The 23,697-nt window shown below is 38.4% G+C and overlaps 1 protein-coding gene across 1 annotated transcript in view; it reads right to left on the reverse strand.

Moving 5' to 3' along the window:
* GPC3 (glypican 3) overlaps positions 1-23,697 on the reverse strand; it is a 480,497-nt gene that overhangs the window by 229,824 nt on the left and 226,976 nt on the right. Inside the window, exon 3 of the mRNA XM_019661231.1 lies at positions 4,353-5,047. Within this exon, the coding sequence (XP_019516776.1) occupies positions 4,353-5,047 (695 nt within the window). The remainder of the gene's footprint in view (positions 1-4,352; positions 5,048-23,697) is intronic.

Consider the following 23,697-nt stretch of genomic DNA (forward strand, 5'->3'; position numbering starts at 1 on the left):
AGGAGAGCAGTAAACATCCAATATGCTGATTATTACTCATTTAACCAGGAGATGAGATATAATGTGAAATGTACAATGGCTATGTATATAATCCACACACACATATATATATATATATATATATATATATATATATATATATATATATATATATATGGTAATGACAATCAAAATGGTTTCAGAAAAAAAATTTCATTTTAAAAATAAGGTTGTAGCATTCAACAATTTGGGTGTAGTGTAACAACAATGTTGAAAATATATGTATTGAAAACTGAACATATTTATATTGGCTTCAAGTATAAAGTGTAGAATTCAATAATGTACTGGTAAATTCAGCAGTGATATTCTCACCCAAATACTATTAAAGACGTACTTGATGCTTACTTGGAGCCAAGATATTTAGCCTAGTTCACAAATGTAGATGTAGAATCAAGATGCATCTATTTTCAGTCCCATCATTAATATTTTCTTGGGCTTTCCTGTACAAATTTTCTCTCTCCTCCCCTTATTCTTCTCCCTATTCATTCTCTCTCTCTCTCTCTCTCTCTCTCTCTCTCTCTCTCTCTCTCTCTCTCTCTCTCTCCCTCCTTTCCTCCCCCTCTCTCTCACACACAAACACACACACACATATGCACACACACACTCATGTACATACATTTTCATACACTATTTCTATTCACTTCTTTGGACTAAAATAACATTAAACATCTTGGCACTTAAAATAAGTTTAAGAAAAACTCATTGTCAATTTGGAACTCAGAAAAATGTAATAGAGAGTACTGGACTGGAGCTTAGTGAGAACCTGCCATGTGCCTCAAACTCTGGCCAGGTCCTTTGAACTTATCATTTCATTTAATCCCATAAAGCAACCCCATTTTATAGATGAGGAATCTGAGCTTTGCCATTAACTGTCATTCACTTCCAACCTCTGGGCTTTACCTTATCTTCCAAACAATGTGACTGGATTTGCTCCCAAGAGAATATCAGAATCAACTGGAGAACTTTTTAAATGACAAATTCCCCAGCTTCTCCACAGACCTGTGGTATCAAAATCCTGAGGAGTGGGTGCCAGGAATCTGTTTAACAAGTTCCCCAGGTGATTGCGATGGTAAGCCAAGTTTGGGAACTGGATGCTTACCGCCTCCAGGAGTGCTGCCAGTGACAACACCCCAACATTCACTCGCATGCCTTCACTTGGTAATCTGAAGAACTGAAAACTATCTTGGGGAAAACTAAAGCACTAACAGGCCATACTTATAAAAATTTAACAGTGCCTCCTCATTCACCTAGAAGGCCAAAATATTCTGGGGTACATGGGAGCCACCAAAACAACTGGGCAAAATCCCTGTGTGGCAGACCTCACGGCACAGCTTAGAGCTAACTAAAAATGCTATTTCGACAGAGTTCAGGAAGAGCATATTTTCAAAGATATCTCTCACCACAACCTCAAGTAGGACTGACTGGCAGGGCTTTACGTTTTATCACAACAGAAAAGCGAGGGTGTTACAGCAAAATCTCATTAATACTTTAGTTTTAAATCGACATTTGCTTTGGGGCATTGTGTGTGTTTGTTAACATGAATAGAGTTCTGCAGTCTACCCAGCCCTCTCTTCCCCTCCCCCTCCCCCCATAAATGGTCCAGTCTCTTTCTGGCCCATGCAGAGTATGGGCTGGTCACACCTGGTCAATGACTCTTCCACCTTCACCATTTGGTACATATTACTTAGAGCTGGTGATCATAAAACAGTAACAAGGCAGAGTGTCCATATGCTTTCTGTTCTAGTTCACGCATTCCCGGGGGGAAGGCAGACTTCACGGTCTCATAACCAGCTGGGAGCTGGGAGCAATCAGGACCTTAATGGCCAAAACAGAAAGGGACTGCATCACTGAGCACCTCTTGACAGCCAAGGCCTTTCTTCCTGAATGATAATGACATGAAATGTACTCCCTCTAGGTGTCCGCACACGCACACACTCAAACACGTGTGCACCTAAAATATAGCAGGTTTGGCACCCTGAAATAGCGCTCCAATTTAAGTTCATGATGTCTTTGCAAAATCCTAATGGAGCTTTTAGAGCGAAAGTCTGGGAGGGTCTAATGGGAGACAATCGGGATGGTGGAAAGAGAGCTCGCTAGATTGTAGCAGCAGAAGATCTTGGATTCTACCTCCAGCTTTTCCATTAATCAATAACTTTGGGCAAGCCTCCCTGAGGTTCATTTCTTCATTTATAAACCAATGGGACTGGACTAGCTAATCTTTCATGGCCCTTCTAACATTCACATTATAGTGAAATGCTCACTATGGTGAAATGTATTCAGTTGCAGCTAGACTGACCTTTTCAAGACTTAAGAACTATGTGTTGGGCAACTTTGAATACCCAGCACCTGGCAAAGTGCCATGCACAAAGCAGAGGCTTAATAACATTTACTAAATAAACCTTTATGTCTAGAGCCCAATCAAAACAGTGTACTCAATCCCTTATCGGCTCCCTATTCTATTTGTTGTGTTTGAAAGCACTATAGGAGAATACAGGTTTTCAAGATCAGTTAAGCTGCTGTCAAGTGACCAACATCAGAGGCAACCTTTAAGCACTCCCATATCCCGTCTTCAATGTTGTTTCCTAATTTTCCCCCTTATTGAAGACATTTTCACACCCCTGTCACCCTTGCTTTGTGTCTGACACATAGTGAGCCCTCAATCAATATAAGGTTAATGAACATATGAATGCACTAACTTCATTTATCTAGTTCTGTGAGATTTACTTTTGCATAAGGCCTCAGAATCTGGCCTCGAATTATAAAGCAGTCAAGGGAATAATTAGCCATCGAAGAACACTATCGTTAGAAGGGGCATTTCTGTTCATTTTGCTATGAAATATTTTCTCAGTAAATGTGTTTTAAATGGCTAAAATTGTGAATGGGGCAATTAGAGCAGCTCCATAAGTAGCCATGCTGTGGGTTGCATCATTTCTGTCCTCCTTCCTGGTTTAATTCACCAAAGAAACCAATTACCCCTATCATTTTGTACTTCCAGAATTTAGAGACAAGGCTAAATGGCCCGATCTGTCATCCATATTCTGGGGTAAGCAATGGTTCAGAGTACATAGCAGTTGCACTGTTTAGAAACTAAGAGCATGAGGCAACCAAGCAAGCCAACCATGCCTGGGTATAAATCCCAGTTTCTCCCACCTCCACTTAACTAGCTTTGAGATCTTGGGGAAGGTATTGAACCTCTCTAAGCTTCACTTCCTCCTGGGTAAAATGGGGATAATATTAGGGCCTATCTCATGGATTACTGTGAAATAATACTATGCAAACTGGCCAGCAGAGCACCTGAAATGTAGTAGGATCCCAACAATGGTAGCGGATTAGATGATTGTGCCACCTCCTTCTACAAAGCTGGCAAGCATTCAGGAATCAGTCACCACCACCTAGGGAAATCTGCCTGGCAGGTCTTGGCTGTATGTTCTGCTCTACATTGAAAAATGAGTGCCTCCTATGGTTCTGAATGTATGCACTCGAGCTTTGCAGACTGAAACCAAGCAAACTGCTGCCTCACTTACAGAATTGTTCTACCCCCATCACAGATCCCATCAGGCTGACTCATATAATCAAAGCTGTAAAAAAACAACTGTTGGAAAAGACACGTTTTGCCTTGCTTATGTTCTTGTGTAGGTTTAATTAGTAGGTTCTAGCTGGGTCTCCTGCATTTAAAGTCACTAGTTAAAATAGTAATGGGATATATATGATTAAGAGCACGAGAATGAAATCAGAATCAGAAAAATTGGTCATAAACTAATTAAAGGGAGGACTGATCCATTTCTGAACCATGGACCTTCCACTGACTATAGTTGGGTGCCCTTGGGCAAGTTTCAGTTTCACTGAGCTTCAGTTTCCTCATTTATAAAATGGAGATAATAGCTCCTACTTCACAGGGTCGTCATGAGGATTGCAACAACTAACAAGAATGGTAACAGCAGCTAAAATTTACTGAAGACTTTCCATGTACCAGGCACATGCTAAGTTCTTTAACATTTGTTATTCCCTTTGAAGAAGAGATTCTTTTTATCTCTGTTTCATAAATCACAAATATGAGGCTCATAAAGATGAAATGATTCACCCAAGGTCCCACAGCAAGCAAGTGGGTGAAGCTTAAATTCAAAGCCAGGCATTATTGCTCCGTAGCCTGTGGTCTTAATGTGCTGCCTAATTCTGTGGAGTCCCTCTATCACCCCTTCCCACCCTCTGATCTTTTTCTTTTTCTCACTTCTCTCCATCAGCACCTGCTCCTGGCCAGGCTGCCCTATCCCAATAGGACCCGGTTCCTATGAAAACTGTAGACTGGTACTCACGGTGGTGGTCAGCTTTCCTCCATTCTTCTGGACATATTGGATGGAATCATGGATCGTCAAAAAGAGACCGAGCAGTACATTCTCCATGTCGTAGATTCTGTACATGCCATTCACCAGCTCTTCAAGAGACAGAATGTATTCTCTCCAGTACTTGTCAATCTCCACCACGCCTGCCATACAGCCTTGCATGACCACATTGCAGTAGCCACCACAAGGCTTAACCATCATCAGTCCCTGGCAGTAAGAGCAGTACCACATCCTGGTGAGCATTCGGCCACAGTCCTTACTGAACTTCAGGTGATCAGTTGTGTTGATCACTTCGATTCCAAGATTCAGGGCCTGAAGGAAGATCCTAGTAACTTGCAGTGACTTGGAAACCTGGGTCATAATAAGCTTGGGGAAATTCCCAAATACTTTCAGGTCGCGTCTTGCACCTCGGAGGCACTCATTGATGTCTAAGGCTGACTCTGGCAGGCCCGGGTTCATTAGCTGGGTATAAATGACGGGAAACAGGCTATCAAATAGTTCATTGACCATGTCGTCCACATTGATGTCAGAACCCAGGATGTAGAGAGACACGTCGGTGAAAAATTCACTCACAAACTCGAAAGCTTGTGGGGTCAGGCTCGGATAGTTGTTTTTGAACATGGCATTGGTGTAGTTCTTCGCATGACGAACGACAATTTCAAAGGCCTCTGTAAAATAAGAGATAGAGAAATGCCCAAAATTAAAGCATGAAAATCCAGGATGTAATTGAATTTGAGATTGTGGTGATTAAAGTCCCATTTGCCTTAAATAATTGAATCATATTCATTTCTGGCTTTGCCTCTACTCCTGCAGTTCCTTGCTCCTATAAATCAATTTTTTCTTTCTGAGCATGAAGTCCAAACACTGATGTGCACATAAATTCTTAAACACACAAATTATATTTCAAATGACAAAAGCCAGAATTCAGTTAACATTTCAGCCTCTCATGAAAATACTGATTAAAAATAGGCTAAATGAGAAGTTAATTTTTTTCTCTCTCTCATTGATTTATTCAGTTAAAGATAAATTGTATTGTAAGACAATTCATTTTTTTAATGAAACTATGATAGTTTTATTTTCATTTTCTTTTCTTTTTTTTAAAGATTTTATTGGGGAATTGGGGAAGGGGAACAGACAAGTTGCTGTCCTTTTGTTCTTCAGTCTAGTTGTGGAGGACGTCGCTTCACTGGCCCATGTTGGTATTATCATTGCATTCTTCCCGGCTGAGGCAGACCGGTCTCTGGCCATTGGATGACTGCTCACAGCGGCTCATGGCAGCTCACGCCGGCTGCTGGCCATTCACGGTAGCTTATGTCAGCCCACTACAGCCCCACTGCAGCCTACGCCATTACCGGCAACTCACAGCAGCCCAGCTCCAGGTCGAGCTGTTGTTCACCATCTTAGCTGTAGAGGGCGCAGCGTCACTGGCCCATGTGGGATCCAAACCAGTGGCCCTGCTGCTCAGAGCTTCCACTCCCAAGCCAACTCTTAACCAATGAGTCACTCGGCTGGCCCAACATTTCATTTCTGAACAGAGATAAATACTTAACAACAAACCATATAGTACGTAAACTCACATAACAATTTAAGCCTGTTCAGCCCTGGAGGAAAGGCAAGTTTCTAGCCAAAAATAAAAACTATCACAAATTTAATCATTTTTGGTAGATTTTCTCTAGATAACTTAAAATGGACCTATCTGACAGATTGCCAGATCTGGAAAGGGAATTTATCCCCTAAATGGGTATCTGGATGGGAAAAAAAAGTATGCATTTATCTATACATTTGATATTGAAAATAACACCTCTAGTATTTGCAAGCTGAACATCTGGAACAATAACTGCTAACTTCCTTGGTAATCTCGGCTTCCACATAGCTTAGAAGCCTTATCTACTCTACAGAGACTACGAATTCAGGATTACATCTGCTGTCCCTATCCCTTGGCATTGGGCCAATTAGTGTCATTGGTTTAAGAGAGAAAGTACTAATGTCACCATCTCATTTTCTCCAAACTGAAGCACTCCAGACACAAATTATTCCAAATAACCAGAGGTCCACATTTATATGAGGAAAGAGAATATAATCACAATAGTAGGTTTTTCAAGAAATAAGACAGTTTAAAAACAAACAAAAATAAGCAAGTTTCCTGAGACATTTAAAATTAACTTAGTACCATCTTTCATTTCCTTCCAAAGTGCAAAGGTCCATGACAGATGTACTCCAAATGATGCCAATTCATGAGCCTTGAAAAATCAAATTATTACCACTTTCAGACTACTTGAGAGATGGTATTCCAACAGCTCCTTGGGATCACTTAGTCCAGTATCTCACTCATCTGTGGCAGAAATGAACTCTAGGTTGTGCCAACACCATCTGTCTCAGGTCCCTCACAAGGTAAAACATGCTTGCTAGACTCTTCCCTTGGGTTTATGACATGCCTGGCAATGTTGAGCAGATGCCAGTGAAATTCTACTGGGCTTTGAAGCCCACTCGAAAAAGATAATCTTCATTTTCATCAATTGCTACATGTTCATTTGTTCATTTTGTTTTGTTTAGAACATTAAGATATTCCTGGGAAGTTTATGTATCTTATAACAATCTCTTTCTAGCCCCAAATGCTACTTTATGCTCAATTCTTGAATCTAAAGGTTTAATGAGGCCAAGAGATCATCTAGCACAATATAAAGGACCAGTCAATGAATTCCTTAAAATCATCAGAAATTTGGAGATTTAAAACTACTCATTCATTTTAATTTGAGCTAGCAATCATTTGTTATACATTAAGCTCTGTGATAGGTACTAGGTGTATATAAGTGTTGAGTAGATGGAGATAAATGAAAACAACATCCTTGTCTTAAAAGTACTCACAAGCTATATGGTTTAGCATTTACAAAGCATTTCCAAGTATATTATGATATCTACTTTTTGTGAATTAGGTATTGCAATCCCTACTTTATAGATGATTAAACTGAGGCTCAGCAGAGTTTAAGCACTTTCCCAGGGTCACACAACTGTAAAGTAGAAGCAATCAACTCAGACTAGTGTCTCCCAGCAATAGTTACACTCTAGCTGCCCTAGGCCCTATAGCAACACACATAATTTCAAAAATCTTTGTAGAAAGTTAAGTTCTATTTTAAGCTCATTATTTCCCCATTGGCTTCTCCTCCATAAATGGAAATGTATTAGAAGTAACTGCAGCCCAAAGACCAACGAAGCAGAATCATGCTATCACCTTTGCCTTGGTGCAGCATGAAGTAAGGGACAGAAGACTGCTGCTGTGATGCTACCCTGTAGATCTCAATCATCTAAGCTACCCTAAAATGTGAATCCTCTAAAAGGCAAACTACATATCTAGCACAGTGCATTTGTTCTCTAATGTACAAGATATATGACAGCGAAATTCCATAGACTGTATTGCCGTAACCTTTATTTTAAAGTTTCCGTTACCAGCACTGTTGGATCAATAGAAAAAGAAAACGACAAAAGATCATGAACTCTTTTGCAGAAAGAATAACAACAATGCATATTGCAGGGGGAAAGGGCTAGGGGTTCATATCTAACAACCTCAAGCTCACATGTGCTCCCTGCTCCAACTTTCACAGCTCAAAATCCACTTAACACATCTTTGGGTTTTGTCCAACCCCCTTACTTCTATATCACAGGATAACAGACCAAACCATAACTGCTCAAGCAAAGGCTCCTTGGGGACTTATAGGAACCAACACTATGTGAGGAGTGATCCTCAGCTTGAGGTTGGCAAGTTGAAGTTTCATGAAATGAAGGCAAAGGCTAGAATTACTGCAAGGAAGTTCAGCTCATTGGTTTTTCTTTTCTTTTTCTTTTTTTTTTTGTCAGATAATAATGTACCCTTAAGCTAGGGGAGGTTTTCCTCCATTTTTTTCCTGGAAAGAAGGCAAGAGTTATATCTAGGAAAAATTAGAACAATGTAAAATCAAAGCTATTAAGAAAACTTTGGCTCTGAACAGAAAATATTCTAATTTTTGTTTTACAATAAAAATATAAACCATACAGATAAATACACCTAATAAATTGAATAAATACACCTCCCAATACAGCAAGGTTTCTAGATTTGTAGATGCCCCCATTACCATCCTGGTCACCACTATTTGGACACACTCTAGTGTTGTCAATATCCTCTTTAAAGTATGGTACTCAAAAAAGGACACAATTCTCCAGATGTGGTTTGATATGTGAGGTATGCAATCAGGCTATTTCCTCTCTTTAAAAGGTTCAATGACTTCTACTAGCCCCCACCCCACCCCACCCCACCTAGGACATACAGCTTGTCACTGTAGCAAAATGACCGCCCTTATTACCTGTTGCTGATGTTTCTGTATTCAGACCTAGACAGAAAGAAATGTGTTTTCAGGGGCCCTTTCAGTAGAAGGCTGGATATTTTTAAAAAGGAGCATATACTTGTGGTTGGAAGAGAGGAGTAAATGAACCATTGAGCTCCCATTGAGCCCTCAAGAATAAGACAGTCCTTACAGATGCAGGTTTCTTTTTTTCAAGTCAGTTTTTTCAGCATTGTTAATGGCAAATACTTTATAAGAACTTTTTAAATTCCTAGGATAAATGCCACACAATAGGTCGGGCTCGAAACAGTCCTTGTTTTCAAGCAAGGACTTTCTTTTTTAATGGAAAAAGAAACTGAGTTCATGAGGTACCTGCAATGTACATGCCAAGATCTGTGATAAACTTGTTCACATATGTCGTCTCATTTAACTTTAACATAACCATGTGTGATTGGAATTATTGGGTTGTTGGAAAAGACATGACGTATTTCGTCTATATTTTTCAAAGGTCATGTATTTATATAAAGAACAAAGATCAATCAGTGATAATTGCCCATTTTGTTCGATAACCTTTTGCCATCTTTCAGTGAGCTTCATAATTCCTCATTCATAGAAGGACTTGTCTTTATTTGCAAAAAACTGAACAAGGTGCTGATTTACAGCCTCATCTGAATTGAATGTTATACCATGCAAGGAGTTTTGAAGAGAGTGAAACAAGTGGATGTCTGACGGCACAAGGTCAGGTGAGTATGGTGGGTGTGGCAACACATCCCATCTAAGCTCCAATAATTTTTGACGGGTGATCAAACTTGTGTGTGGTCTTGCATTGTAGCGATGGAACACAACTCCTTTACCATTAACAAGCTCTGGACGTTTCCAGATGATGGGTTCATTCAAGCTGTCCAACTGACGACAGTACACATTCGAACTGATTGTTTGGTTCCTTGGAAGGAGCTTGAAAAACACGACACCTTTAAAATCCCACCACACCTTGAGAGCATAACCTTCCTCTGATGAATGTCTGCTTTCGATGTCATTTGAGATGATTCATCACGTCGGGACCAAGACCATTTGCACACCACATTATTGGTGTGTAATTGGATAGTAAACAATCCACTTCTCATTACCAGTTATCAGTCTCTTCAAAAAAGGATCGTTTTCATCACATTTAATGAGCACATTGCAGATGTTTATATGCGCCATCCAATGAACTTTGAGTTCATGCGGAACCCAAATATTGCACTTGCTTATGTATACCCGATTCTTCAGGTGGTCATGAACGCTTGAATGACGAATGTGCAATGTTTCTGCAATCTCTTATGCCATGTAATGTGGGTTTGACTTGATCGATGACTTTATTTTGTCGTCATCGACCTCGGTGGACCTCCCTGACAGAGGAGTGTCATTAAGATCAAAATTACCAGCATGAAATTTCGTGAACCATCATTGACACTGACGTTCTTGTAGAGCATTGTCACTGTAAACTTTGTGCAACTTTTCACGCGCTTGACGCGCGTTCTTCCCTTTATGGTAATGAAACAGTAAAATATGGCAAAAATGCACAGTTTGGTCTTCCATCTTCAACTTGTTGTAAAATCTCCAAAACTCAATTAAATTTGTTTTAGAATGAAGCTAAAAGCGTCAGCTGTCAAATGACATAGCAATAACATAGATGCGAATGACTCTAGTACTTCCAAAACAGAACTAGTGCCGTCTGTTGCAAACATGTGTCATGACTTTTCCGACAACCCAATACTTTTATTTGGGGAGGAAACTGAGGCTCAGACAGGTGAAGTGAATCCCCCAAGGCAATACCTCTAGTTAAATGCTAGGGCTGTAATTTGAGTGTAGGTCAGTGTACCACCAATTGCGCCCTTACTAACTCCACAACATGCTTGAGCCTTGAAAACTAGACTTTGAAGTTTCTGGTCTCGGCTCCAACATATAAAGAGCTTGGAAGTCATCATTCTCAACAAGACAATAGCTGAACAAACGTAAAACCAGTGATTCTTCTTAGACCCATTACGGGATTGAGGTCACAGGGCAAACTGCCATTCTGAAATCTGGCAAGAGAGACAAATTACAGAGAATCATAGCTGAGATCAGCTTACCTGGAGCAGAAGCAGCTAAAGACATAAACTTGTGTGAACGCTTAAATGGCAATTTATACATATTGATAGAGGCTGAATATAGACTAGCTTGAGCATTAAAAATGCCTGGGCTCCCAGTATTATGGGTTCCCCAAGCTTCCATGGGATTTACCTCAAGAAAACAAACTTTTCATTGTAAAGATCTAAGAAAAGTCTCCTTGTTTTTCAGGCAGGGGGAGGGGAAAAGTAATAATTTAGAAATACACCAGGAGTGTTCTCTGTAACAAATGCCTGTCCAAGGGACACAACTTTACCAAAGCCTAATACCGGGAGAAGGGCAATTAGGCAACCCCAGCCCCCTCTAGCCTTCCTGTCACACCTAAAAGGAGAAAAAAATGCTGAGAAAAACTTATGAAGGTCACAACCCAAAGATTAGGCCCACTAAAAGACTAAGATAATTCATAAGACTATAGACCACTTCCAGTCCCCCTATACCTTCTTACCAAAAAGACACAAACCCTATTTAAGAAGAGTTCTTAGGGAAACCGAAAACAACAGGTGAGAAAAAAATAGAACAAAGGCCCCAGAGGAAACTAAAGCCTCTGGCAGCTATAGCTACAGCAAACATTAAATAGTCCAACTCCTAGATAGATTAACACAAAACTTCACACAACAAGTCTAATGACTTCAGTTCCTATTACCCAATAACATCATGTCCTACTTTCAACAATTACAGGCCATTCTAAAAGGCAAGAAAATACATGAAGAGAGGCAAAGCAATTATCAGGACCATACTTAGATGTGGCACAGATTTTAGAGATATCAGGCAGGGAATTGAAAATAACTATTATTAATATGCTAAGGGCTCTAAGGGAATAAATCAACAACATGCAAGAACAGATGGGTAATATAAATACAGAGCTGGAAACTCTCAGAAATATCAAAAGTAAATGCTAGAAATAAAAAATGCAAACAGAAATGAAGTATGTTTTTCATGGGCTCATCAATATACTGGAAAAAAGCAAGGAAAGAATCAGCAAATAGAAACTCAGTATTATCTGCTTGGTTTTTGTTTAAATCTAAAACTGTTCTAAAACATAAAGTCGATTAATTCTTATATATTTTTTATTAGTTTCAGGTGTACAAAACAACATAGTGATTAGATATTTACATACCTCACAAAATGATAACCCCAGTGAGTCTATTACCCATGTGATAGTCTACATAGTGATTGCAATATTATTAACTGTATTCTCTATGCTGTACTATGTATCCCCATGACTATTTTTTAAATTATAATTGACATTCAATATTATTTTATATTACTTTCAGGTGTATAATGTACTGGTTAGACATTTATATAATGTATGACGTGTTCCCCCCTGATAAGTCTACCCACCTGATATTATAGTTTTTACAATATTATTGACTATATTTCCCATACTGTATTTTACATCCCCATGACTCTTTTGTAACTACCAATTTGTACTTCTTAATCCCGTCAACTTTCTCACCCAGCCCTCCAACGCCCTCCCGTCTATTAAACATCAGTTTGTTCTCTGTATCTATGAGTATGTTTCTGTTTTGCTTGTTCATTTATTTATTTTTTAGATTCCAAATATACATAAAATCATATGGTGCTTGTCTTTCTCAGTCTGACTTATTTCACTTAGCAGAATACCCTCTAGGTCCATCCATATTGTCACAAATGGTTAGGTTTCATTCTTTTTTTATGACATAGTAGTCCATTGTATACACGTATATGTACCACCATTTCTTTATCCAGTCATCTATTGATGGATATTTCAGTTGTTTCCATATCTTGGCTATTGAAAATAGTGCATATATTTTTTGAATTAGTATTTTGGATTTCTTTGGATAAATACCTAGGACTGGACTTGTGGGGTCATAAGGTAGTTCTATTTTTAATTTTGGGGGTAATCTCCATACTGTTTTTCATACTGGCTGCACCAATTTACAATCCCACCACCTTTGCATGACGGTTCCCTTTTCTCCACATCTTCACCAACACTTGTTTGTGATTTATTCACGATGGCCATACTGACAGATGTGAGGTGAAATCTCACTGTAGTTTTTATTTGCATTTCTCTCATGGTTAGTGATGTTCAACATCTTTTCTTATGTCTATTGGCCGTGTGTATGTCCTCTTTGGAGAAATATCCAGTCAGCTCCTCTATCCACTTTTTAGTTGGATTGTTTGTTTTCTCATTGTCGAGTTGCATGAGTTTTTAAATAAGTTTTAAATATTAACCATTATCAGATGCATCATTAGCGAATATCTTCTCCCAATCAGTAGGATGTCTTTTCATTTTGTTGATGGTTTCCTTTGCTGTGAAAAAAACCTTTTAGTTTGATGTAGTCACATTTATTTTTTGTTTTGTTTTCCTTTCTTGTGGGGATATATCAGCAAAAATATTACTAAGGGTCATGTCTGAGAGTTTACTGCCTATGTTTTCTTCTAGGAGTTTTATGGTTTTGGGTCTTGTATTTAAGCCTTTAATCCATTTTGAGTTTATTCTTGTATATGGAGTAAGAAGGTGGTCCAGTTTCATTTTTTTGCATATATCTGTCCGGTTTTACCAGCACCATTTATCGAATAAACTGTCTTTACCCCAATATATATTCTTGCTTCCTTTTTCATAGATTAAATGACAACACAGGCATGGATTTATTTCTGGGTTCTCTATTCTGTTCCATCAACCTATATGTCTGCTTTTATGCCAATACCATACTGTTTTGATTACTATGGCCTTATAGTATCTTTTGATATCAGGTAGGGTGGCACCTACAGCTTTCTTCTTATTTGTCAGGATTGCCATGGCTATTTGGGTTTTTTTATGGTTCCATGTACATTTTAGGATTATTTGTTCTAGTTCTGTGGAAAATGCCATTCGTATTTGATAGAGATTGCATTGAATCTATAGATTGCTTTGGGTAGTATGGACATTTTAACTATATTAATTCTTCATATTCATGAGCATGATATATGCCTCCATTTATTTGCATCTTCTTTAATTTCTCTATTCAATGTCTTACACTTTTCTGAGTACACGTCTTTTACTTCCTTGGTTAAATTCATTCCTAGGTATTTTTTATGCAATTGTAAATGAAACTGTTTTCTTAATTTCTCTTTCTGATAGTTTGTTATTGGTGTATAAAAATGTAACCCATTTCTGAATATTAATTTTTATCCTGCTACTTTACTAAATTCATTTATCAATTCTAATAGTTTTTTGGAATCTTTGGGGTTCTCTCTATATAGTATCATGCCATCTGCAAATACTAACTGTTTGACTACTTCCTTTCCCATTTAAATGCCTTTTATTTCTTTTTCTTGTCTGATCACTGTGGCCAGGACTTCCAGTACTATGTTGAATAAAAGTAGTGCAAGTGGACATCCTTGTCTTGTTCTACATCTTAAGGGAGATGCTTTTAGCTTTTCCTCATTGAGTATGATGTTAGGTGTGGATTTGTCATATATGGCCTTTATTATGTTTAGATATGTTCCCTCTATTCCAAGTTTGCTTAGAGTTTTTACCATAAATGGATGCTGGATCTTGTAAAATGCTTTCCCTGTATTCATTGATATGATCATATGATTTTTATTTTTTATTTTGTTAATGTGGTATATAATATTAATTGATTTGCAGATATTGAACCAATCTTGCATACCAGCAATGAACCTCACTTGATCATGGTGTATGATCTTTTCAATGTGTTGATGAATTCGGTTTGCTCATATTTTGGTGAAGGTTTTTGCTTCTATGTTCATCAGGGATATTGGCCTATAGTTTTCTTTTTTTCTAATGTCTTTGTCTGGTTTTGAAATCAGGATAATGGTGGCCTCATAGAATGAGGTTGGAAGTCTCCCCTCCTCTTGAATATTTTGGAATAGTTTGAAAACAATAGGTGCTATTTTTTTTAATGTTTGGTAAAATTCAACTGTGAAGCCATCTGGTACATGACTTTTGTTCATTGGGAACTTGTTGATATTAATTCAATTTCATTAGTAGTAATCAATCAGTTCAGATTTTCTGTTTCTTCTTGATTCAGCATTAGAAGATTGTATGCTTCTAGGAATTTATCCATTTTTTCTATATTCTCCAATTTGTTGGTGTACAATTGCTCACAGAATTTTCTTAAAAATTTTTTTCATTTCTGTGGTGTCTGTTGTCACTTCTCCTTTTTAATTTCTAATTTTATTTGTGTCCATAGCCCTCCTGAGCTTGTTGCCACCTGCTGGCTCAGCCACTGAAAGAGCCTCCTTAGGTGCATGGGCCGGCTGGTTGACCCTGTGTTGATAGTGCCCCCCTGGCAATGCCACCCAAGTTGGGTGGGGCAGGGTCCCAAGGAGTCACAGGGTGTCGCTGATGGTTTTCACCAAGTTAATGCAGATTCTGTTCTTGTGCCAGGGCTGAGTCTGTGGCCACTCCGAAAAAGGCCCATAGAACACTGCAGCAAACCCCCTCTCATCATGGGCTCACAGGTCCCCAGGAGCTGCCCAATTAAGGCTGCAGTGCAACCTGGGGCTGACTGCCCCCACTGAGTATTTCCCAGGCTGCCGTGGGACATCCAGTGCTGTATAAGCCTCCTGCAGCTCTTGAGGCGGGGCTGGCTGCCCAGGAGCTGAGAGTGCCCCAGGCAATGCTCCAATAGCTGGGTGGGGTCCAAGGGTGTCACCAAGGTGGTGTGCACATGTGTGGATTTTACCAGACCAACGCAATCTCAGATTTGGCCCTACGAGGTTGGGTTCAACACAGGAAAGATGGCGTCCTTCTGTAGGTTACACGTGAGGCAGGCTCCATCCAGAGATAATGGCCACTGTCCCTCTAGCCCTTGCCCTGAAGTCACACAATTCGGTCTTTCCCTGTATGTCTCTGGCACCTTTCAAGTTGCCGTCCGTCCGATGGAGCTCAGGGTGAGTGCTTGCAAACGATTGAGTCTGTGTGCAAACCCTTTAAGAGGACATCTGGGTTTCCAGCCACCTTCCATCTCACTGGGATAGGCAAATGGAATCACGGATGTTGTGGGGATTCCTCTTCTTGGCACAGGACCCCTGGGCTGGGGAACCCGGTGTGGGGCTGGAACCCTTGAAGGAGTACCTCCACCGCCAAGGTGTCTCTCCCAGTGCCATACCTGTGGTTTGGGGTCAGCCCATTTCATGTCTCTGCCCTTCTTATCAGTTTCTATGTGGCCTCTTCTTTATATCCTGAGTTATATGGGTTCTGTTCAGCTAGTCTTCAGATGATTCTCAAAGTTGATTGCTCTATAATTGAGTTGTAATTTTAATGTGATCATGGGAGGTGGCAGACATAGCATTTGCCTATTCTGCCTGCCATCTTGGACCTTCTCTGATGTTTTATTTAAAATGAGAAAAACTGGATCTTGGAAATTAGTGCTTGATGGAACCAGTGACTAGAACCACTGAAAAGTGTTAACTCACTCCCTCTTTTCCCCTCCAATCTGCTCTGACATTTCTTTCATGAGTTAGGGAGTTTTAGCACATAATAGATACCATATGGCATTAATGTAATTTTAATTGGAAAAACCACCGGAAAAAGTTAATGGACCAAATCACCCAAATAGGTAACACATTTCAATGTTATTTTTGAAAACCGAATGATTTGTTTAAAAAAATCAGCCACATAAAAATGGCAAGTTTAGTTAGTAAGAAAAGCCCCCATGTTTTCTAGAATAGTTAACAGAGAAGACACTAAAAGTGTTCCTCCGAATTGTGTTTGTTTTTTTTCTGGCATTTTATGTTCCACATAAATTTAAGTAGAATTGAGCATGCTTATAAATAAGTTGCTATTAAATATAAGCCATTTATTTGTGCAGGCCCATGATCAGACTAGTAATGTATGTAGTCTTGCTTTTTATGTTTCATATACTAGGATTCTGAATACCAAGGTACATCAATTAGAAAAATGAGTTAAAGAAAAAAATGAAAGTAGCATTTCTTCAAGGGCTATTACATATATGATTAGATAGATAGATAGATAGATAGATAGATAGATGATAGATAGGCAGAGAGGTATTTTTCTCTTAAGGGTACTATAGGCCAAAGAAGACAATTAAAATGATTCACTCAAAGAATCATCAGAAATAAGAAATGAATATCTATAACTACTAGAAAATTTACAACCTACAACAGTTGACCACCCCTTTGCCCCATTAGCCCAATTAGTTCTTATCATTTACCCTCCATTAACTTTTCTGAAAAACTAGTTTGTTTTAACCTTCCAGACACTGTGATTCATGTATCCAATCATTTTTCCCTCTTCACATTTGTTGCTAGAAAGCACAGACCAAATTTATGATCTACGTCTATCAAGCATGATAAACTTCATGTCATGCATCGTGTGTCATAACCATAGTTCTGGCTCCATCATACTTCCCTACCTGTATTTTCCCCTTTCCCTGATTATTCCTGTGTATTTTAGTTGCACTGTATTTTGTTTTTATTATGTGCACTTTTGTAGAGCATTTTAAATTCTTTATGGGACAAGGTGGGACATAAGTAAATAGGTAGGTTGATAAATAAGAATAAGAGAAAGAGGAGCGCTATCTACCACTTAAAGACAAACCATTGTTTCAACAGTGTGTTCTCACAAGTTTGAGTAGCAATTATAGAAATGTTTGTATTCATAAATGGCCGGACTCTTGTCAGGGACTCATTAGCAGCCTACCACTGTTTTCTCCAGCAGTTGTCAGGGACCGAGGTTGAATCTGCATACATGATCCTTCTGAAATATTTTATCTTTTTACCTTTACCATATCTTAAAAATGTTGGTCAAATGTATGTAACTTTAAAATTATGTAGGCACTAATAAAAGTCAGCTTCATCACGGCTCACAATAGGTCTGTTTTCACATTGGATTCAGAAACAAGCCAGCCTTGAGAAATCAGTGACTGAACAGAACAGTGTAGGGAAACTCCAGACAATGACTTGTTTCTAAAATTGATAAAACTTTATTTTAAGAACAATTTGTCTTGTAAATTATTCATTTTACTCATTTTACTGTTGACACACCAAGAATAACTCTTATAAGTTATTATAAGAGACTCTGTAGGCCAGCATTTTTCATGCTGGACCATACCCGTACCTTATCATCTCAACAAGTTAGTTCAGTTATAAGACATGACCCTTTGTCTTTTTTTCACTCTTCTCTCTCTCCTAGGCTTTCACTTGAACAAGACAATTCTTTGTTGACTGGGAAATATTCTTGCTTATTCAAGATTCCCACAGCTAATAAATGACACCTACCAAAAAAGGTATCTAGGCCACATTCTTAGATCTTGCAGTTCACTCTTTACAAAAGAAACCCTGATAATACCTAAGAAAGTAAAGTTCTATAGTTCCCTCCAGAATCCACAACTGAATAGTTTAAAAGCCTCCAGCTCACCAAATCATTCCACTTAATTAAAATCTTTTCTAAAAAAATAAAAAAGGTCCTTCTCCAAAGAGTTTATGGAGAGGGACATCATGAGAAGAATGGCTTATGTCTCAGCTGGACACAAAAAAATCACTAAGACATTCTAGGTCTGGTTATTGTCTTCCCAACTTTTGAATTTTTCTTTTTATAGTATATGACCATAATTCCATGAATCAAGGCTAAGGAACGTCTTCTCTTAACCACCTACTATTACTAACCATAGATGAGGAAAATAAAAACAGGCTTTTAAAGACATATTTGAATGAAACATTCTTCTCTACCCAGAGCAAATGGCTTCATTTAAATGTTTAAATGCAAACATTCTGGTAGTTCCTTTCTCTGATAAAAATCTGTTTTTAAATTTTCAATAAACCTTTAGATATTGAAAAGAAAGGACACAACAACTAGGGGATCTTTTGTGTTGTTGTTAGGACAAGTCATCTGTTCATTTGACACAGTCTTGCTCTTGCTTGCTCTTCTCTCCTCCTTCAACCACTTAGACACTAAATGAGTATCCTAAGAAAGGTCAATTGTCAGTAGTTTATACAACCATTGTTATTGGAGAGAATTGTGTCTGTAATCTGTTATTAAGGATTCCCATAGCACTTTGTATTTCTGCAAGTGCTTCATAGCCAAAGCTTTAGTGAATACAAAAGCAACAGACTCCTCTTCCTGATGGTTGTTGGAAAATGCATTCCCATCCTCCTTCCTCTCACATGAGAAGTAACACATCAGAATTGGCTTAACATGTATACACACAACCCTCCTAAGGCCTTACTGATTCATATACTCAAGAGGTACTCACTGAGCACTCTATAACAATTCTTTCTTTTTGCACATAGAAAGCCATGAGACCACAGTCAACTCTCTTGTGAAAGGCAAGGTAGATCTGTATAACAGATTCCAAGCCCTGAAAGGTTGAGCTCTTGCTTCTCCTACTGAGCCATAATATAGTCTCCGAAGATGTGTCCAAACTAAATTTCAACTTGTTTGGGACCTAAATTATGACAGGTCCATGGCATTATGTGACGTCAACAATATTAACCACTTGCTAAAAAACTACGAGTATTTAAAGACCATATTTTAGGCATCCTAACTGTCTTATTAGATAGATTACACTTGTATAAGCTATATTTTTCCCATTTGATATTTACTAAATGCACACTATCTGATAGACTGTGAATAAAACATGGAAACAACGTGGTCCTTATGCCCCAGAGGTTTGCAATAATCAGCTGTGGTAAAATACTGGATTGCCTATTTCCTTTGAAAAGCATAAAATACCTTATAGATATGAAAGTTCATTTTGTTTTGAGAATCTGTTACAGTCTAAGTATACACAGTATACACTGTAACACAATCACCACAATTGAAGTATTTCGTGGCATTTCATTTTACAATTTGTGTTATCATTTAATTCTCCTCTATCACTGAAAGTGAGTGTGGGTGGGGGGGTGTGCACATGTGCACGAATGAGTACGAACAGTAGTTAAGGGAAATATTTTCCCAATTTCACAGATGAGGTCACTGAAACTAAGATGGTCTCCAAGTCACATAGCAATGTGGTAGTTGGTGGCAGCAACAAAACACAGCGAAAAAAACTCTTAACTATCTTCAATGTGTTTTCCATTATGTCCATCTCTTTCCATGGAAAATACTGCATAGCACTTAAAGATTAGCTTTAGGTATAACAAGAACTAGCATCTATGGAGCATTTCCCTCTGCCAGGCAGTTTTTAAAGCGCTTTCTGTGAATTAATTCATGTATTATCAGAACCATCCTATGAGGTGAGTATACTATTGTCTCCATTTTACAGACAAGAGAACTGAGGCACAGAGAGGTTAAGTAACTTGCCAAAGATTACACCGTCAGTAAGTAGAAGAGCCAAGTTTTGAATTCAAGCAGTCTAACTCCAGAGCGTACCCACTAAACCACTATGAATAATGAATGCCTTAAGGTATGGGTGGCTTGTCTTTTTTTTCCACTTTCCCTTTTGTTTCAACTCTAAAAAAGAATAAAACAAAACAACATTCCACTTGTTTGGCTACACTGAGTTTACTGGATGTTTCAGGAAAATAACTCCATAACTTGGGTAAGATGTGAGAAATAAGGCCAAAGTCTGAATGATTCTAACTACTTACTAAGAACAATATTTCCCCAGAAATACATTGCCTGAAGTGCCTTACAGCAATGATGAAATGAAAATTATAAGAAAATAAGTGAAAAAGGTCAATACTGTGCATTTCCTAGGGATTATTGATATGGGTATGAAACCTCAGAGCTCTCAGCTCAAATCATACAACTATGGTATTTAATTGAAAAACTAGCCTTTGCAAAAAGGCCAGGCCCTCCCTTGAGCTACTGTTCCTTGAAAGGGCTACTGAAAGAGATAGGACTCAAGGGCCAGAATCTTGACAATTTCTTGGGACTCGGTCTCCTACAGGGTACTCCAGCACATGAAATACAGGAAGGTGAAAGTTGGGGACTCATGAAGACTGGCTTGATTAACTCAGGGGGAGAGAGCTGCTCTGGTGCCCTCAGTGGGCTCTGGCAGCATGCAAAGACTTGGCAGGAAGGTATCACCACAGTGACTCCAGCAAATTCAATGGAAGGTGGGAAGGCTTGGAACACCAACAAAGGTCAACCATGTGCTTTCCCCCAAGCTTCTCAAAAGAAGGGAATGCTTTACCCTTTAGCAAACTGCTCTTACATTCTATAAACTTTATAAAATGATTTTTCCCTACACATTAGAACTGAGTCACGTGTGTGTGTGTGCATGTGTGTGTGCACGCATGTTATGTGTATGTGTCTGGTATTAGTCTATGTGAAACAATGGGGTGGGAAAAAGGGTAAATCTCCAGGATTAAGTTAATCCTGACAAAACAAGTCAGCTGGTAGGAAAAACCATAGTGTCACTCTGAACACGTTCCTGGTGAATCTGGGGACAGCAGTCTCTGGTTCCCTCAGTTTTCTTACAAGTTTCATCAAGGCACTGAAGCAACCACTATGATTAGCAATTATGACTTGACCGCTGGAGGGTTTGATAAATGCAGGATGCTTCTTAAGAAGTCTGTAACATTTACATGCAGAAGGGGAAATGGTTCACAATTTACTGAGCATCAAACACCTAAAGTAAAGAATTCTTCCTCTAGGAAGAACTTGAGAGTAAGTAAAGGTGAGTCCATGCACCTTCTCATGAATCAAACTTTTCTTCCTCCTTCCAGCAGGTGTTTGACAGTCTCTTTTTTGACACTGTTTTTCTTTGTTTAAAAGGAAAATTGTTGTCATGTATCCAAAAATACAGTGTGTATGTACATACCTGGATACGGCCTACGATTTCTCTCCTCCTTCATACCCCACATCACCTCCTTCTTTCCACCTTAACTTTTAGATGAAGAACCAATTTTACTAGCATCTAGAATGGTGAAACGCAGTAGAAAAAAATACTGCAATACCAGCATGATCTATGATGCAGGTCATCTAATTTCTCCAGGCCTGAATGAATTATTAATTGGTACCTATTGCACCAAACTGGCTAAATCCTAAGGCTTGTCTGCTACTGGAATTCTGGTCTGTAGTAATTTATTGGGGCGCTTCAGCAACTATCTGATGAGCCAAAAAACCTTGTTCAGATTCAAAGAAATGAGTTAGAGAAACATCTCTTTTATTAAAAACTCAATTGTATTTGCTTTTAAAATAGACATTTCTTCTTATTATTATTTATTTTCAATTACAGTTGACATTCAATATCATTTTATATTAGTTTCAGGTGTACAGCATAGTAGTTAGACATTTATATAATTTACAAAGTGATCTCCCTGGCTAGTCTAGTGTCCACCTGGCACTGTAAATAGTTAATACAATATTACTGACTATGTTCTCTATGCTGTACTTTACATCCCTTTGACTATTTCATAACTACCAATTTGTATAAAGGACATGCAACTGTTCCTTGTAGCAAATGATGAATGCCGTGTATGCAAGAGCATACCACCCTCCTTCCACAAAGGAGTGACACTGCCAGCCTTGAGGACTGTCCGTGTGGACTGTAAAACAACCATGTGATATTAATGACTAAGGACCAGGTGACCTAATGGAATTTGGCTTTCCGAACAATCTTGAACAGTTAATTATTTTACCAAAATGTGAAAATTGGTTAAAAAGGAAGTTATAAAAATGGAGAGCCACAATAAATCCATGCCTATATGGTCATTTAATCTGTGAAAAAGGAAGCAAGAATCTACATTGGGGTAAAGACAGTCTATATAATAAATGATGCTGGGAAAACTGGACAGATACATGCAAAAAAAAATGAAACTAGACCACCTGCTTATGCCATATACAAGAATAAATTCAAAATGGATTAAAGACTTAAATGTAAGACCCGAAACCATAAAATTGCTACAAGAAAATATAGGAGGTAAAGTCGCAGACATTATCCTTAGTAATATTTTTACTGATATATCCCCTCGGGCAAGGGGAACAAAGGAAAAAATAAATAAGTGGGACTACATCAAACTAAAAAGTTTTTACACAGCAAAGAAAATCATCAATAAAATAAAAAGGCATCCTACCGAGTGGGAGAAGATATTTGCCAACAATGCATTTGATAAGGGGTTAATATCCAAAATGTATAAAATACTCATACAACTCAATACCAAAACAAAACAAACAAACAAACAAACAAACAAAAAACAACCCTATTAAAAACTGGGCAGAGGATATGAAGAGACATTTCTCTAAAGAGGACATACTGATGGCCAACAGGCATATGAAAAAATGTTCAACCTCACTAATCATTAGAGAAACGCAAATAAAAATGAGATACCACCTCACTCCGGTCAGAATGGGAATCATCAATAAATAAACAAACAACAAGTGTTGGTGAGGATGTGGAAGAAAGGGAAACCTCACGCACTGTTGAGATTGCAAATTGGTGAAGCCACTATGGAAAACAGTATGGAGGTTCCTCAAAAAATTGAAAATGGAACTACCTTATGACCCAGTAATTCCACTCCTGGGTAGCAAAACAAAGCCAAAACACTAATTCGAAAAAATATATGCACCCCTATGTTTATTGAAGCACCATTCACAATAGCCAAGATATGGAAACAACCAAAATGCCCACCGATAGACGATTGGATAAAGAAACGGTGGTACATTTATACAATGGAGTGTTACTTGGCCATAAAGAAGAATCGAATTTTACCATTTGCAACAACATGGATAGACCTTGAGAATATTATGCTAAGTGAAATAAGTCAGACTGAGAAAGACAAATACCATATAATCTCACTTATATGTGGAATCTAAAGAACAGAATAAATGAGTAAACAAAACAGAAATGGACTCAGAGATATAGAAATAGAAAAAAAAACCTGTTGGTTGCTAAATGTGGGGGGAGGGGATGGGGGAGAAGGTGAAGGGATTAGACAGTGCAAATTACTATACACAATAT

Source organism: Hipposideros armiger, unplaced genomic scaffold, assembly GCF_001890085.2.
Source record: "Hipposideros armiger isolate ML-2016 unplaced genomic scaffold, ASM189008v1 scaffold_341, whole genome shotgun sequence".
Taxonomy (NCBI): domain Eukaryota; kingdom Metazoa; phylum Chordata; class Mammalia; order Chiroptera; family Hipposideridae; genus Hipposideros; species Hipposideros armiger.